General features: G+C 56.3%; 1 protein-coding gene across 3 annotated transcripts in view; it reads right to left on the bottom strand.

Moving 5' to 3' along the window:
• The window catches only part of SLC39A11 (solute carrier family 39 member 11), a 181,716-nt gene that overhangs the window by 59,107 nt on the left and 105,612 nt on the right, over positions 1 to 16,997 (bottom strand). For all 3 annotated transcript variants that reach the window (XM_079798371.1, XM_079798373.1, XM_079798372.1), the window contains exon 6: positions 9,459 to 9,629. In XM_079798371.1, the coding sequence (XP_079654497.1) occupies positions 9,459 to 9,629 (171 nt within the window). The remainder of the gene's footprint in view (positions 1 to 9,458; positions 9,630 to 16,997) is intronic.

The following is a 16,997-nucleotide window of genomic DNA, read 5'->3' as shown; positions in this document are numbered from 1 at the left end:
AGATGCGGGGCAGGGGGGTGGAGGCAGAGAGGAATCAGAGGAGAAAGAGGCTGAGGGAAGGACCCGGAGCCTATTTCAACAGGGGAGGCTGGGAAAACGGAGCCCAGGCCCCGGAGAGGACACACAGAGTCCAGCATGAGCTACACATGCTCACATCCAACCACATCACGCATCACACCCGATGCGGACATCCCACTGACCGTGCACAAGATACTGTAAGTGCTCAGTAACCAAAAAAAACACCCAGTCCCTGACTTTCCAGGTTGGTTGGGGAACCACATACACCCCACACACACACTCACATGCATGCACAGAGGATAAAAGGACAATATGTCGCCGGAGACGTGACTGTCCAGGTGTCGGGTGTGGGATAAAGATCTAAACATTCCTGATACAGGTGACCGTCAGCTGTCCTGCTGGCTGTCCCATCGCATCCCTGCACTACTCCCGGCCTCCACGCTACTCCCGGCCTCTACACTACTCCCGGCCTCCATGCTACTCCCGGCCTCCACGCTACTCCCGGCCTCCACACTACTCCCGGCCTCCACACTACTCCCGGCCTCCACAATACTCCCGGCCTCCACGCTACTCCCGGCCTCCACACTACTCCCGGCCTCCACGCTACTCCCGGCCTCCACCCTACTCCCGGCCTCCACCCTACTCCCGGCCTCCACACTACTCCCGGCCTCCACGCTACCCTAAGCCTCCACGCTACTCCCAGCCTCCACGCTACTCCCAGCCTCCACGCTACCCTAAGCCTCCACACTACTCCCAGCCTCCACGCTACTCCCAGCCTCCACGCTACCCTCAGCCTCCACGCTATTCCCAGCCTCCACACTACTCCCAACCTCTAGGCCCCCCCCCCCCCACACACACACACACACATTGGTACAAAACATTCGTTGTGGTTTCCTCCTGAGAGCCCCAAACTGGAAAACCACAGTATCCACCCACAGCAGATGGCACACACGGCGGCGTGCAAACACAGTGGAATGCTACATAGCTCGTCATCGTCATCATCATCAACTAATGCAACAACCCCTGGGTGAATCTCGGAGCCAAAGAAGCCAGATACAGTCGGGAACATTCGGTGCGATTCCAGTAAATGATATTCAAGACCAGGCAAAACCTATCCGTGTTATCTCTTAGGGGAAGTAGTGCTTGGGAAAGGCTCTGAGAAATATTTTGCATCTTGGTCTGAATAGTGGTCCCAGAGATGTAGCGATACGTAAAAATCCTTGGAGATGCATTTAGGATTTGTCTGACTGTACATATGTGATAACCTGATTTCAGAAATAAGAAGAAAAGGAAGCATCCCTGAGTGTGTCATTTTAAAGCTTTGTTGGAAAAGGTTTTCTGGGGGTGGAAAGATCTACTCTCTCTTTAGAAGCTGCCTGGACCTTAGAAGTCAGGGGAGGGCCGGGCGCCTCTGCATATCCCAGCTGCCGTGTTTGAGATGTTGGACCAAAAATACAAAGCTCAGCCCTCCTTTGTCCCCAGCTCCGCTATGAGGCGAGGCCTCTGCCAAGTCACATTCCTATGAGCTTCAATTCCTCTTAAATCAAGGGGGTGACTTACACTGTCTTGGAGGTCCATCCCAATTCTAAAATTCTTTGACCACTGGGGGGAAAAAATGAGATTAAAAAAAAAACAACCCACAAAACACCAAAAGGTATTCTCTCTCTTTCCTCCCTGTCCATCAGACACACACTGTCTGGCTCTGATCCGCCCACCGCTGACTGGACGATACGCTCTCGGGGGCCGGAGACATCACCCATCTTCTCTTGCACTCGACTCGCTCGGGGAGGCGAATGTAGCCGGCGCTGTTAGATGAAAAGAGCCTTATTTTGCCATAAAATACATCAGATCTAGAGCAAAGCCTTATATCTATAAAGGGATGAAATTGCACCCACAATAGAAATTCTGTCAGCAAAGCTGTGTAACAATCCCAGGCTTTGGAAAGAGTTAATATTTCCACCAGCCAACTTAATGGGCCCCGAATAAACTGCCTTTCCCCCCCAGTCCAGACTTCGGCCAGGAAAAAACAACACTACACATAAGATGTTTGGAGAGAAAGCTGCTTCCCAAGGTCATCTTATTTAACCATGGCCAAGGTCATCTTATTTAACCAGTGACCGAGGTCATCTTACTTAACCGGTGACCGAGGTCATCTTATTTAACCATGGCCAAGGTCATCTTATTTAACCAGAGACCGAGGTCATCTTATTTAACCAGTGACCGAGGTCATCTTATTTAACCATGGCCAAGGTCATCTTATTTAACTGGTGACCGAGGTCATCTTATTTAACCGTGGCTAAGGTCATCTTATTTAACTGGTGACCGAGGTCATCTTATTTAACCGTGGCCACTTCTTAGGGAAGACAAGCATCGGGCCATCAATCTGATGGCTGGCAGCCGTTTACCTTCAGCACAGCATCCTCAAGATGAGGAATTATCACCACGGCACCCCAGACACTTTGGATGCTGTTTCAAATCACAGCAACAGTAAAAATTCATGAGAATATGAAGGGTTTAGAATCTAGAGGGGAAGGCTGGATACAGTCTGTTGTAAAGATGCCTGCGCAATTTAATTGCATCTGTAAGATGGAAAAAGGGATGGTTAAGCACACGAGACGATAACGTGCTTTCAAGCCACCAGTGAGGGGCGGAGCCAGGATGAAACCCGGGCGGGCTCTTACCCACCACACGGCCCTCCTGCAGGGAGAGGCCCTGAGTGGGGGCCCCTTGTCCAGAGGTTACTCCGGTGCACCCCTGCTTTGGAGCCTCGCAGGCCGGCCACGTGGGGGGACAGAGGCCACTGTTGCCTTCCAGTGTCCCTTCTCCCCCTTTCCTTAGTGAGGGAACGTTGTGCGCTAGAAGTTTCCAGAAGGCAAAGCAGGAGTTTGGAGCCGTCCTCCTCAGGGCTATCTGAAGAAAGGAGTGATGGCTGAAGGTTCGATGGGGACCCTGGACTAGGAGGAGTAGAGCCATTGGCAAAGCAGAAACCAGACAGGGGCCCGTGTCCCGCAGCTGCCATCCCTGTGCTGGGCTTCTTTTCCTTCCTCACCCGAGGCCATGTTTTTATTGGTTTTAGAGAGAGAAGAAGGGAGAGGGAGGGAGAGAGAGAGAGAAACAGCGATGTGAGAGAGAAGCAGCAATTGGCTGCCTCCTGTTCGAGCTGCGACCGGGGAATTAAACTTGCAACCTGGGTATGCGCCCTGACCGGGAATCGAACCCGCGACCTTTCGGTGCACCAGACAATGCTCCAACCAACTGAGCCACACCAGCCAGGGCTGGACTTCTTTTCTTTAATTTTTAAAATAGATTTTAAAAATATTTTTTATTTATTTCAGAGAAAAGGGGAAAGGGTGAGAGAGAGAGAGAGAGAGAGAGAGAAACATCAATGATGACAGAGAATCATTGATCGGCTGCCTCCTGCACGCCCCCCACTGGGGATCAAGCTGGCAACCCAGGCATGTGCCCTGACCGGGAATTGAAGTGTGACCTCCTGGTTCAGAGGTCGAAGCTCAACCACCGAGCCACGCTGGCCGGGCTGGACTTCTTTTAAAGGAGAGACAAAACTGCGGTTTCGGGTTTTCTGTACGCGCCGTCGGCCTCTTATCCTAACTGGGATGTCACAGCCCACTAGGGAGGCTACACGTGGGTCTTCAAGGTCGCCTGCCCCATGTCTGAGCTGAGAGACGTTCCTGCAGGCGGCTGCCCAGGGTGTGGCCATATTTCCATGACTGTGCTTCCCACACTGGACTTGAACTTGGGGATCCCTGCACCTCGAAGGGGAGTCACCCCCTCAGCCCCAGGGCACAGCTTTGGTCATTGGTGGCAGCAGAGTTCGATTTCGGAACATCTCTCAGCTATTGCTTCTGTTCTTCCTTCCCACCGGGCCCCGGCCCAGGAGGGAGGAAAAGGCAGCCGGGCCAGGCAAGAGCACAGCCCTCCCCGTCTTAATCAGCGGCATCTGGAGCGCGCGGCACACTGGCTCGCAGGGCCTGGCGAATCGCCGGTGAGAGCACCGCCAGCACGTTAAGGGAAGCAGCGGGGGTCGGGGCAGGTTCCAGGCAGGCGGAGGGGACCCAGGTCTGCAGGTGGCCGGTCAATTACGGCTGGGGGTAGGGGGTGGGGTTCCCCGCCCCTTCCCGCGTAGCTGCGCGCTGAGAAGGCTCACGTGAGACATCGCAGGCCCCACGTGTCCACAGCGCAGGTATGAAACCCCTCATCCCCAAGGAACACGCAGAGGGAGGTGCCGGATGAGTCTGGGGGAAGCGTCACAGATCCTCTTCTCCTGGTGGGAGACTCGCGGTCATACCCCACGGCCCGCCGGGCGCAGGGGAGAGAGGAAGGACAGAGTTCCGTCGCCAACAGAAACGCTGACTTCCAGTCAACTAATAACAAGGAATTAGTTCCCTCCCGACGCGGCGCGGGCTGGGGAAGGAAGGCTTCGCTGGGTCACGAGCTTTTCTGACTCCCGGGGCTCTCGGGAGCCGGGGTGGTCTCTGCGGGACGGGTGATGTCATGCAGCCTGGGGTCTGCTTCCCTGGAGAGTGTTAGGGGCGGATTGGCACACACGTGCGCGCTCCACAGACGGGAGTAGAAACCGGCCAGGTTCAAGGGTGGGCCCGAAACTGGAAGGCAGAGGGGAAGGGAGGAAGGGAGTGGGGGTGTGGGAGCCTCTGGGCGGGGGCGGGGTCCCCTGAGCATCCCTTGTGGGGCCAGAGTGTAAGAATGACAGAGCAGGTGTCAGACGGGAGAAGGGGGGCCACAGGGAAAGCGTGAAAAGACACGGCCCCGGCACCACATTGGAGGTCTAGACAAAACAGTGTTGCCCGCTCGAGGATATTTCAGCCAAGAATAACTCAGGTGACGGGTTCCGGAAAGACCTGGGTCCCTCCTCTCTCCCCTTTTCCATTCATCAAAACCCTAGGCATCCTGCACTGTGCAACCAGTCCGCCTTCCTGCCCAGCTCCCCCCGCCCCTAAAAAAGAGAGAGACTGGGGCAACACAGGAAAACTCGGAATTCAATAAAGCTAGGTTACACACTAGGAAGGGGCTGCAACCTGGGTCCTCACCTCTGAAAACAAATCAGGATAAAAGGCTGCTTAATTCCGTCTGCATCAGAAGGTGCTCCCTGATATTAAAAAAAAACACACACACACAACACAAAACTCAACTCCCTGTTTTTGTCAACCCGGGCACTGGCTCAGCTGTGTCTTGGACAACACGTCAGTTTGTTTAAAACACACACAGGAGAGACGTTCCTTCCAGCTGTCAGAAAACTTCTTTGCTCTTCCGTCCAGCATCCCCAAGAAAAACAAGGGAATTTGTGGCTTGGTTTCCTTGGCAACCTTATCTTCACTCCAGGCCCATCTCCTGTCTCTAAGCAACAGGGCGCTCTTCAGAATTACCCGGAGGTGAAACCCAGGCTTCTGGGAGTCCTCGCCGACCACAGGTCAGGGTAGAGCACCTGGCCCCTCGCAGGGCAGGGCCCAGGGCCCAGGCAATCTCACGGCCCCACTGTCCTCCCCAAACCCCACACACAAACCCTTCTTCCTTGTGCCTGGACTCCCGCCTGCCCACTCTCCTCCCCCGGGCTGATGCTCTGTGCTCCAGAGGGGTCGGTGACTCAGTTTACCAGCCAGTGCCTCCCGTAAGGCCCGCCCCTCACAGAAAGGCCCCACAGCTCCAGCATGAGAGGGAAGCTGACCTGGAGGCCAGGCCACAGAGGCAGCACTAAGATGCCACTGGGACACGGACTGCATAAGCAAATGGCTCTGCTGGAGAAAGGCGCGTGGTTAAAAGGGCGTGAGACAAGATGTACTGACACTGAGCCTTTACTGTGGCAAGTGGCACAGGGAAGCGGGATTCGGGGATAAGTTTCCCCGTTGGCGTGACCCTGCCTTTCTCCTGACATCTCCGAGCCAGGGTTTCTGAGGACATACGGAAGGGGGACATACGGAAGGGGACAAACGCGCAAGGTACCTGGAAGGGACGGCTCTGGACTTGAATCAGAGCGAACGAGGGCTGAGGAGTGTGTGTGTGGGGGGCACTGCCTCTCAGGAGCAGGGGGGGGCGGAACTGGGCAGCGTCCGTGGGGCATAGACTTCACAGTGAGTCCCCAGGTCGGCAGACATCCTGTCTGCAAAGCCCGAGCTGAGTGGGGAGAAGCTGTTCTGAGGGGCTGCGCTGACAGCGACCAGCGATGTGGCCTGGCACGTGGTGGTGGGGGGGGGGGCGTCTCTCTGCAGATGACACAGCACCCAGAGGAGTGGACGAAGAGCCGTCCTCGGAGCAGCTCCCCCCCGACCTGCCCTGCACCCCAACATCAGACACGACGTTGGGCCTGCTGAGCCATCCCCAATATCTGCCTCCCTGTGGCTAGACAGACATCTGGAAGTTACTGGAAACGTTGAGTCCTAAGACAGAAGTGTGTTCAAACCCCCGGCTTTCATTTCTTCTTTGATTTACCTAACAGGCCGAGGATGACAGACTCTGGCAGACGTGGGCTGAGTCTGGATGGGAGCCCCAATCCCGGGGCAGCCACAGAACATCGCTTCCTGGATCAGAAGGCCTGCAGGGCACGGCGTCCGTCCGTCCGTGTGTCCGGCCTGTGGCGGGAGGTGACATCATCCCCAAGCTGCCCGTCCCTTTTCCCGTGTCTCCACCCTCGGGGCGCCGGAGCGATTCTCACGCTCCCACCCACCAGCCTGTGCCGCGGCGCACGCCCGGGGACACGCCGCGCCGAGCGAAACGTCACCCAACGGGAGCCCGCGCTAATGACAATGTCAGGCTTCCCACCGAGGTGGAGACGCAGCTAATTAGAGGAGAACGTTGCAGTTCCCAAACCCCTGGAGGAAGGGAAGCGCCTTCCGGAGGAACCACCTGCCGGGGTGAAAACTCAGGTCACGGGAGGCGGGCCCACCTGGGATCGCCGAGACCAGAGCCGGGCGGTCTGGGAGCGTCAGAGCGAAGCGAAGACCAAGGGGGAGGGGCCCAGGGGAGGGAACGGACATTTCTCAGGCCCCACGGTGCTCCAGGCGTCCGGCACGCACTTCCCAGCAGATGACGCGGACAGAGCCGCCATCGCTGTCACCTCACTGAATGCTGCGCGGCCGACAGACGCTGCCGCCGCTGTCCTGATGGGGAAACTGAGGCTCCCCCAGGTGCAAGCCCTGGTCTTTCGGACTTGAAATCCTGGGTGTGTCCATCTCTCCCTTCAAGTCACGCTCCCTAAGGCGGTTCAAGGGTTGACGATCTCTGGTCCTGGACCGCCCGCACTTGGCGGTGGGTGAGGGGCCGCGGGGGCTCATTTCTACACAGATCCGCAGGGCGCCCACAGTGCAGGTCCTGTGCGTGAATGAGGCTTTAGTCCAGATAGCCCCCCGCCCCCGCCACCCTAACTCTCCTCGCTGAACTGAGCCCATTGCCACCGGTGATCACCGCCCACACGCGCCTTTAATGTGGCAAGTTTCGAACAGCGAGAAGCACTTCCTGAATTCTTCCGTAGCCGTCTCTGAAAACCACTGCGATCACCGGCAGACGGGAAGCGAGCTTGCCAAAGCAGGAGGCAGGCTGGGGGCAACAGGGATGGAGCTCGAATCAGCTCTGCCCGCCTGAGTGACCTGGAGCTCTGTCTAATTAGCCCCCCTTCCCCGCCCGGGTCGAGTGTCTAAAACATGGAACAAGGACACAAACACCTACATCCTAGACGTGGGGCCCTTCACGTCCGGAACGTCGAAAGGCCCCAGGCAGCGGCGGCCTCCAGCATCGTCAACGTGCTCATTACCACGAGGACGCCGCCTGTGCGTGGGTCTCCGGCCGTGGAGAGGACGCCTCCAGTTTCCGGGAGCAAAGCCCGGGAAGTAGCCGGTTTTCCCGGGAAAGGCCCGTGTGTAATAAAACGTCCTATCCGGTCCTCGTCGCAGGAAAATGAGTCCATCAGTTCTCTCCGGCCACTGGCTCCTCCCTGCGCCGTCTGAGAGCTGCCCGGCGGCACATGGGGACCGGGCCGGGGAAAGTGGACACCCAGGCTCACGCCACCACCAACCTAGAGCCCGTGAGGGCTGCGGTCCGTGCCCAAGGGGACTGCAGATGGGACTGTCCTGGCCCGCCGGGGGTGGGGTGAGGACCCTGGAGGTGCTGCCGAGGCCGAGGTGATTAACGTCGTTAGATAGACGAGATGAATAATGTACTGTCTGCGTGACTGCTCACGGCGTCACCCAATGCCGGGCTGAAGGGGCCACGGGGACCATTAACACGCCCTCCCCCACGTTCTCCACAGAGCCGGAGCCGTGTTTGGATGAGATTCCTTCGAATCCCTTTAAGCTCTACGTGTGACTTCCTCACGGACAAAGCAACGGCAGTGCCCTGTGGGGACCGTAAGCTCCTCGTGAAGAGAGATTAGAAGGAACTCCATTGCCACTTGATGCTCACTTCCCCTCGGGTACAGAAAGGGAGCCGCGGTCGGTCGTTGGCGGCGGTTTTGGGGGTTCACAGACCCCCTGGGGGCTATCTGTCCACAGCTCTAGAGCAGGAAAGAACCCCCCTTTAGAGAAACAGGTGTGAGGGGTGCAGGCAGTTTACCTGCTTCGGGAAGAAATGGTCGTGACTGATGGAGGCCACGGCTTCGAGCCCCCCCCTTGAGTCCCCCCTCCCCGGCAGACGGAAGAATGCCCATGCTCCGCGTGTGGCAGTGCCCCTCCCCTCCCCACCCCGCGCCCCTCTCTCCCAGGGGCTGGCCGCTCTCGTCCTTTGGAAAGCGATGCCCCGAGGAAAGGACGTGCCTCTGTGACAGTGGCCCCAGACTGAACATGCTGCCTCGTCAAGTGCTTTTCAGGCGGCAGATGACAGACTGGAGCTGAGCCTTCGGCGATTGCCGGCCCGCGGAGAGCAGGCTCCCTTTTCGGTGTCTGCTTCTCGTGATGCTGACTAAAACGTGTGTCGTTTTTGGAAACAACACCAATACGTTATTTTTTCAATGAAAATAAATCCAAAGACGCAAAACCAATTCCTCCAAAATGCTAACAAGGGAAGGACGGGCGAGGACATTTCAGAAAGCTGTCGCAGGTAGGACACACGGCAAGGCTGCCGCACTGAATTCGGCACTTTAAGACCGTGAAGCGGAACGAGATGCCGCATGTTTGTGAAAGGCTCGCTCACGGGAATCGGGGGACAGTTAGGAAGTCGGGCTCCCAAGGACGCGGAGCAGATACCCGGAGAGAGGAACTGACGGAGGGAAAAGGGAGTGACACTGTTCGAAGCGACTGGAGCGGGAAGCTTTATTACACGGGGACCCACCGAGAAGAAGTAACCCCAGAAATATAGTCAAGAAACATCTGCACGCCCCTCAAAAGGGGACCCGCACCCCGACTGCCCGGCCCCCTTCCCAGCCAGGCAGCAGTGCCAGGCCTTCGGCGGTGCCTGCCCTGCGGGCGGGCCGGCCTCACCTGGGATGTTGTGGATGGTGATGGCCAGGATGAGCAGCGTGATCCTCCTCCAGCTGCTGCCGCTGGGCGGGGCCGAGGTCCCTGGAGCAGACGCGGGGGCGGCGGGGCCCTCGGGCTGGTCGGGGGCCGCCGCCCTCTTCCTCTGGTACGCCTCGCCATTCTCGCTCTTGTCTGGGCAGAAAGAGGGACGGGAAGAGAGAGGACTGTGAACAGGAGAAAGTGCTTTGGACGTGGGCATGGGGCAGCTGGAGGGGGCTTGCAGATGGGGATAGGAGACCTTCCTAAATTGCTGATGGGCCGTGCATTCTCCCCGTGTTCCTTCATTTCCTCATCCCTTCGCTCCTTCACGCACTCACTCACCCACTCCCTCATTCTGCAAACACTCACTGTCGGCGCCCAATGGAAAGGCACTAAGAAGGGGAAGGAAGGTGAAAACAGGGTACGCTGGCCATGCCCTCTTTAGAGAGGCAAAGCAGAGCAGGGGCAAGGAGTGCAGATTCTGGAACCAGACTGCGGCCCGCAAGCTGCTAAGCCTCTTTGTGCCTCAGTTTCCTGATTCTCGAGGCGGGATAACAGTACCAGCTGCATCGGGCTTTTGCGAGGATCAAAGGAGAGGCTGCATGGAAATCCCGAGACTGTCCTAAGTGCTGTGTGGGGAAGTGGTGGCTGTCACATGCCCTTCTGGCCCACAGCCCACAGAGCTCCACCCCATGACTCTCCTGGCCACACCGACTCCTGGGGACCCATCCGTGTGTGTGTGTGTGTGTGTGTGTGTGTGTGTGTGTGTGTGTCCGAGCATCTGAGTGCCACTCGGTCCCAGCTTTCCTGCTCGGATATCAGGCAGCCCCAGTGCATGTTTGCACGTGGGTGGGCGTCTGTGCACACCTGGGGGGAGGCTGTTGTACATTCTGACAACATCTAATGACTCAGGCTGTAGAGGCTGGATGGGAAATCGAACTACATATCTGAGATTTCTTTTTTAATATATTTTTATTGACTACTGAGAGGAGCGGGAATGAGAGAGAGAGAGAGAGAGAGAGAGAGAGAGAGAGAGAGAGAGAGAGAGAGAGAGAGAGAGAACATCAATGATGAATCATTGATCAGCTGCCTCCTGCTCGCCCCCTACTGGGGATCGAGTGTGCAACCCGGGCATGTGCCCTGATTGGGAATGGAACCTTGACCTCCTGGTTTATAGGTCAAGTCAACGTTCAACCCCTGAGCCACCCCAGCTGGGCTAAGTATCTGGGATGTTACGCCCAGGAACACTGACACGAGCAAGCAGACCGGAGTGCAGGCAGGAAGCAGGTGCACCGTGGCGGAGGCGGCCCGATGCCCGTGGGACTAGCCGGCAGACACCACTCACTCCCTGGGCCTCCTCAGGAGGTGATAAGGGGGGGAAAAACAACCCCAGACCCAAACTCTTCCCTTTAGAATTTTATAACTTCAGGGTGCGAGGCAGGGAAGCCGTGAGTATACCCCTTTAAATCGAAGGAGCAGGCCCGCGTCTCTGACCAGCACTGAAGACTGCGCTTACTGCTGTGAGTGACACGGAGGAGCAGGCCCTGAGTCTCCTGCAATCACACTCGAGAGCCACAGAGTCGTGACGGCGCCAGCCAACTCCAGCACCGAGCGTGGGTCTCCCGGGAACGTCGCGAAGCACAGAGTCGTGAGCCCGGGAAAGAAGCCAGGCCCTGGGGTCCCAGGTGGGGGGCCTGATGTCGGCGCCCCCTCCGGCGGGCACAGAGCCTGGGAACGCCCGGGGGACGTAGGAACCTTAAATAAGCCGCCACTAATGAGCCCGCAACGAGGGAAATCAGCCCACATCAATCAGGAGCGCGGAGGACCCTGAGCAATGAATCTTCCTGCCTCTCCCGCTTAAGGCTCGTTAAACCGTCACGCGCCACCGAGTAAAACAAATGCCGCGCCCGCGCCGTGGGCAGAGGGGGACCGCTTCGGGGGCGGCTGCCACGCCTGGTGGGGGACGGGAGCGGACGCAGTGACGAGACCCGGGAGACTTCTTGAAGGAGGAGAGGTTCTGACACCTCTGAGCAGGACTGGGCCAAGAGGAAGGGCACTTAGGCATGGAACAGCTGAGGCCAAGTTCAAGGATGGAAAACATCAATGGCCCTGACTGGCAGGCGATGCTGCGGAGTTATTTTAATCCCCTGAGTCCTTACAAAAGCCCTGTGAAGGGATCACTCCCTTTCACAAATGAGCAGAGAGGGGGAGTGACTGTCCCAGGTCACACAGCGCCCCCCCCTGCCCCCTGCTAGGCCTGGGGGTCGAGCCAAGGTCCTCTGCCTCCTGGGGACTCCTACCCGGGCCACTTGGTTGACCGGTGGGGAGGGGGGAGTGTTGATCTCCGTTGCTTGCCAAAAAGGGCAGTGGGAGCAGTCACGCAGTGACATCTGGGGACCGGAAATCCCAGACGTTCGGTTCAAGGCGTGGAGGCGGCAGAGAGGGCCCGTGAGCTGGCGTTGAGTGACGTCTGAGACGGAAACGGCTCCGTGGAAATCCCGTGTCTGCGATTGTTCCCACTCGGACCAACCGAAAGCGGTGTTTCTTCACCCATCCCACCCCCTGGTTCCCAGTCTAAGAGGAAATGCTCATTACAGAAGAGGACTCGGAGCCAGGCCCGCAGGTCTTCCCGGAGAGAAGAAAGGAACCACGTCAGGGCGGGTCATCACCAAAGAGCCTCTCTTAAAATCTGAAGGCGCAAGCACCTCAGAATCCACACAGAGAGGGGACCCCCTGGCGGGGCTCAGCCGGCGTCCTCCCACGTCACCTTTGCCAGAGGGGCCCCGCGCTGCTGCATGGGAGCACGAGGACCCCAGCGGGACGGACGGACCAGTCCACGGGACCAGATGGGGCACAGGACTCCCTGGGTCCCCCTCCCCCAAACCAGGGGCACGATCCCTGTCCCGACACGTTGTCTCACAGGGCAAAGCAGACCGGGGTCCGCGGGCACGAGCCAGGGGGCCACCAGGAAGGAGCCCGGCTGCCCGGGGAGCCCCTCCCCTCAGGGCGCAACTCCCTCCCTCCCCAGGAGTGAGGATTCCCGCCTCCTCCAGGTCAGGGCCCCAAACCTGGATCAGCAACTGCTTTTGGAAGCTGCGATCTTCAATCAAAAACAAAAACATCGACATGGTTTTAAAATGATTTTCTTTTTGAACCCTTACGGACTCAAGGCCCTCCGATGAGAACATCTCGCTGGGTAAATGCCAGATTAGCCTTTGTTTCCAGAGCCCTGGGCCCAGTGCCACCAGGAACCCAGGAAGCTTGCTGTCGATGTTATGGGGCCCATCTCACGGGCCAAGGCTGAGCGCTCAGGCCCCGATGAATACGGCAGCGCTAATGAACAGATCGCCAGCCACGGGGGCCTCAAACACGTCCCTGGACGCCACTGGACATGATCTGGTTGAATTAGCACAAACGGGCAAATCCTCGGCTGCTTCGGGCAGAAATTTTCAAATCCCCGGAAAAACGCCTTCTCTGAAAGCTAAACCCGTTAGGAGACATAAATGAAGGGTGTGTCTATTCCCGGTGGGTGTACTCCGTAAGCACGAACAATATCCAAAGGCTGACGACCTACAGCAGGGAGCCAGGAGCGGCCGCTGACTCATGTTTTCCCTCTTTTTCTTCTTTCCCAGGGCATCACGATAATTGGGGGAAGAAAGTCAATTAGCCATGAGTGTGTCAAGGCTTGCTAGGAATTGGGTTCTGTTTCCCTAATCCCTCATGGGATTAGCATGACTTCCTTTATGTAATTTATGCTGAACTTGAACATGAAATAATTACTCAACATTGGCCAGCATCAACACTGACAGACAGAGGTCCAAGGAAGCCCTTCTTGACAGTCACGTGGGGATTTCAGAAAGAGCCAGGGGGTCCTCCCCGACTTGGCAGAGGGCCCCTCAGCCCCGAGACATCAAAACTAAAGCCTCTGACTGTCTCCAAACCTATCCGCAACCCTCCCACTGTCTCCTTTCTGTAAAGCAACAAATATAACCAATTAAAGAGCACTGCCTCCAAAAAAGACCCCTGCCCAAAGACAGGTGTCCAGCATCCCTGACACGACAGCTGTCATTTGTCCCTCATCTGTGTCTAGTTTTTGTCTGCTGATGCTTCGCATATCGGCAGGGAGTACAAATAGTGACGAGAACAGATGCTGGATCACACTGGCTGCGGTGGGATCATGGCTCTGCCAATATGGGATCATGGCTCTGTCAACCACGGGATCATGGCCCTGTCAATCTTGGGACAGTGGCTCTGTCAGCCATAGGATCATGGCTCTGCCAATCACAGGATCATGGCTCTGTCAACCACAGGAGCATGGCTCTTTCAACCACGGGATCATGGCTCTGCCAACCACGGGATCATGGCTCTGCCAACCACGGGATCATGGCTCTGTCAACCACAGGATCATGGCTCTGTCAATCTTGGGACAGTGGCTCTGCCAACCATGGGATCGTGGCTCTGTCAACCACAGGATCGTGGCTCTGTCAACCACAGGAACATGGCTCTGCCAACCACAGGATCATGGCTCTGCCAACCACAGGATCATGGCCCTGTCAATCTTGGGACAGTGGCTCTGTCAGCCATAGGATCATGGCTCTGCCAATCACAGGATCATGGCTCTGTCAACCACAGGAACATGGCTCTTTCAACCACGGGATCATGGCTCTGCCAACCACGGGATCATGGCTCTGTCAACCACAGGATCATGGCTCTGTCAATCTTGGGACAGTGGCTCTGTCAGCCATAGGATCATGGCTCTGTCAACCACAGGAACATGGCTCTTTCAACCACGGGATCATGGCTCTGTCAACCACAGGATCGTGGCTCTGTCAACCACAGGAACATGGCTCTGCCAACCACAGGATCATGGCTCTGCCAACCACAGGATCATGGCTCTGTCAACCACGGGATCATGGCTCTGTCAACCACGGGAACATGGCTCTGCCAACCACGGGATCATGGCTCTGTCAACCACAGGATCATGGCTCTGCCAACCACGGGATCATGGCTCTTTCAACCACGGAATCATGGCTCTGTCAACCATAGGATCATGGCTCTGCCAATCACAGGATCATGGCTCTGTCAACCACAGGATCATGGCTCTGTCAACCACAGGAACGTGGCTGTCAACCACGGGATCATGGCTCTGCCAACCACGGGATCATGGCTCTGCCAATCACGGGATCATGGCTCTGCCAACCACGGGATCATGGCTCTGTCAACCTTGGGACAGTGGCTCTGTCACTCATTCCTCTGTGCCTCAATGCCACTGTGGTAAAGTGGGTTTAATAATCACATCTCCTTAGTAAGGTTGTTATGGAACTAACGTCTACGTAGAGCTCTCAGCACAGTGCCTGGCACGGGAAATCCACAACCAATGCTAGCTATTCTATTACTATTGATTCTATGCTTTAATGTACAGTTTCACATCCCACTGGTTTCACTTGAAATTTCAGAAAATTTTCTAGATTTCTGAGTCTCAGTGCCTCTAGTTTTTAATGGCTGGAGGGCATTCTGCTTATTTCTAAGCCTGTCCTTTGCGAAACCATTTCCTCTTTATTAGCATTTGAAGGGTCACACTTGTCCAGAGGCTTAAAGGTGCAGTGCCTTGATCTTGCCACACGAGGGCAAACTCCTTCAGCTCCCTCCCACCCAGAATGGGCACCCACCCCGGAAAGCTCCTGCCTTGACTCCACGCATGAAATCTTTGTTGTATGGCGTCGTGGCTCATGTGCCACGGGAGCGTGTGCCAAGGGGCTGAGCTGCCCCGGGAAACAGCTGAGCATGTGAGGGGAAGCTCCTATTGCAAGCTGGGGGGTCTGCACAGCATCCTTAAACTTTCAGGTGCTTGCCTGTGACTAATTGCTGCCCCACAACCGTTTTCCTACAACTGGACACAGTGGAGCTGCGTCACATAACGCAAATGCAGGCATAGGTGCCTGAAAATAAACGAGAGAAAATTCACTTTGCTCACCCAACACTTCCTCCCACTTTCCACTACTACATCTTCAAAGTAATTTTGGCTTCAATGTCCCCAAAAAGGGGAGGCATCCGTTGAAATGCGGGGCGGGGGTGGAGGGGGAGAGAAGCTAATTCTTGGCTTTTGATCTTCGGGGGTGGGAGGGCACGGCCTGGTGGTTTGGGGGGGTGGGTCTGACTCGCGACATTTCTGCACTAAATGCTGTCTTTAGAAGACACTGGGCACTGGAGACGTGGCTCAGTGTCAGGAACTGGGGAGGGGGTGCTGGAGACTGGCTCTATGTGACCTAACAAGAGTTGAAGGGAAGAGGGAAGGGAAAAAACGCCCATGTGCCTTTTCATGGAGAAACCCCTTCGCTTCCCTGAGCCGTCGAAGGCTGTGCACTCAGCAGTGTCCTTAGATCCCCGGGACCCCTCCACCTGCCGACATATAGGCTGCAAATGGGAAGTCCTGGCATGAAACCAACAGCAGGACATTCATCGAACGCTCATCAATGTAACAGGTTGAATGGGTGTAAGTGGTTGAGGGAGGGAAGGCAGGAGGGCTGGCCGGCCATCACATCCATCTTGCCACTGGGCAAGTGCCCCAAATAAAATACTGCTGCCAATAACCTTGCTTCTGATTATCTTACCTAATAATAGACAAACATGTAAATTGACCGTACCTCCGCTACGCCACAAGCCAATCAGGAGTGATATGCAAATTAACCCAACAAAGATGGCGGTTAATTTGCATACACAGGCGCTGAGTGATGGGGGCTGCATACACAGGCGCCGAGTGACAGGAGCAGGACACTTGCTTGTCTCTCAGGGCCTCTGGGCAGTACGGGAAGGCGGGGCTGGAGCGGAAAGAGGCGGCTCTGGGGCCTGAGCAGAAAGGTGCTGGGATGGAGTGGAAAGGCGGTGCCGGCAGCCAGGGAAAGGAAAGCCCGTTCTAGCACGAATCTTCATGCATTGGGCTTCTAGTAAAGCTATAAAATGCATACTGAAGCAACCCTGGACAACCTCAGAGTTTGCGGGAGAAAAGGTAAGCCACACACAATCGCGTCACGGAAAACAAATGCTGGAGAATAGCGTCACTTCCTTCCGTGCTTTTTCAGGCGGCGGCACATCACGCGGACGTACTGTATGACTGCAGACTTTCCCCTAGATGTGACACAAGCATCTCCCCGACACAAAGAAAAGCCTTTGCAAGCACTTCACACAATAACATTATTATTCACATAACCTCGACCACTGGGCATGCAGGCTATTTCTAAGTCCCTTTTTCTATAAAGATCACTGCAAAACCTTTGCCGACATACACATCAGAAATGTGGACAAAGTTGCCGGAAGTTGACCTCTTCATCAGAGGGCCTTGATGCATTTGTCTAAGTAATTTCCGGAAAGGCCACGCCATTGACCCTCCCGGCCACAGGATGTGCCAGTGCCCACCGGCGGTTGCTGAGTCGGCCTGGGTATTTCTCATTTGGAAATAAATGTATTCACTGAAGGGGGAAAGGCTATTTCTCTTTATTTGTATTGCTTTGACCTCAAGGAAAG

This window comes from Cnephaeus nilssonii, assembly GCF_951640355.1.
Source record: "Cnephaeus nilssonii genome assembly, chromosome: 19".
Classification (NCBI taxonomy): Eukaryota; Metazoa; Chordata; class Mammalia; order Chiroptera; family Vespertilionidae; genus Cnephaeus; species Cnephaeus nilssonii.
This window is presented reverse-complemented; position numbering and strand designations above follow the sequence as displayed.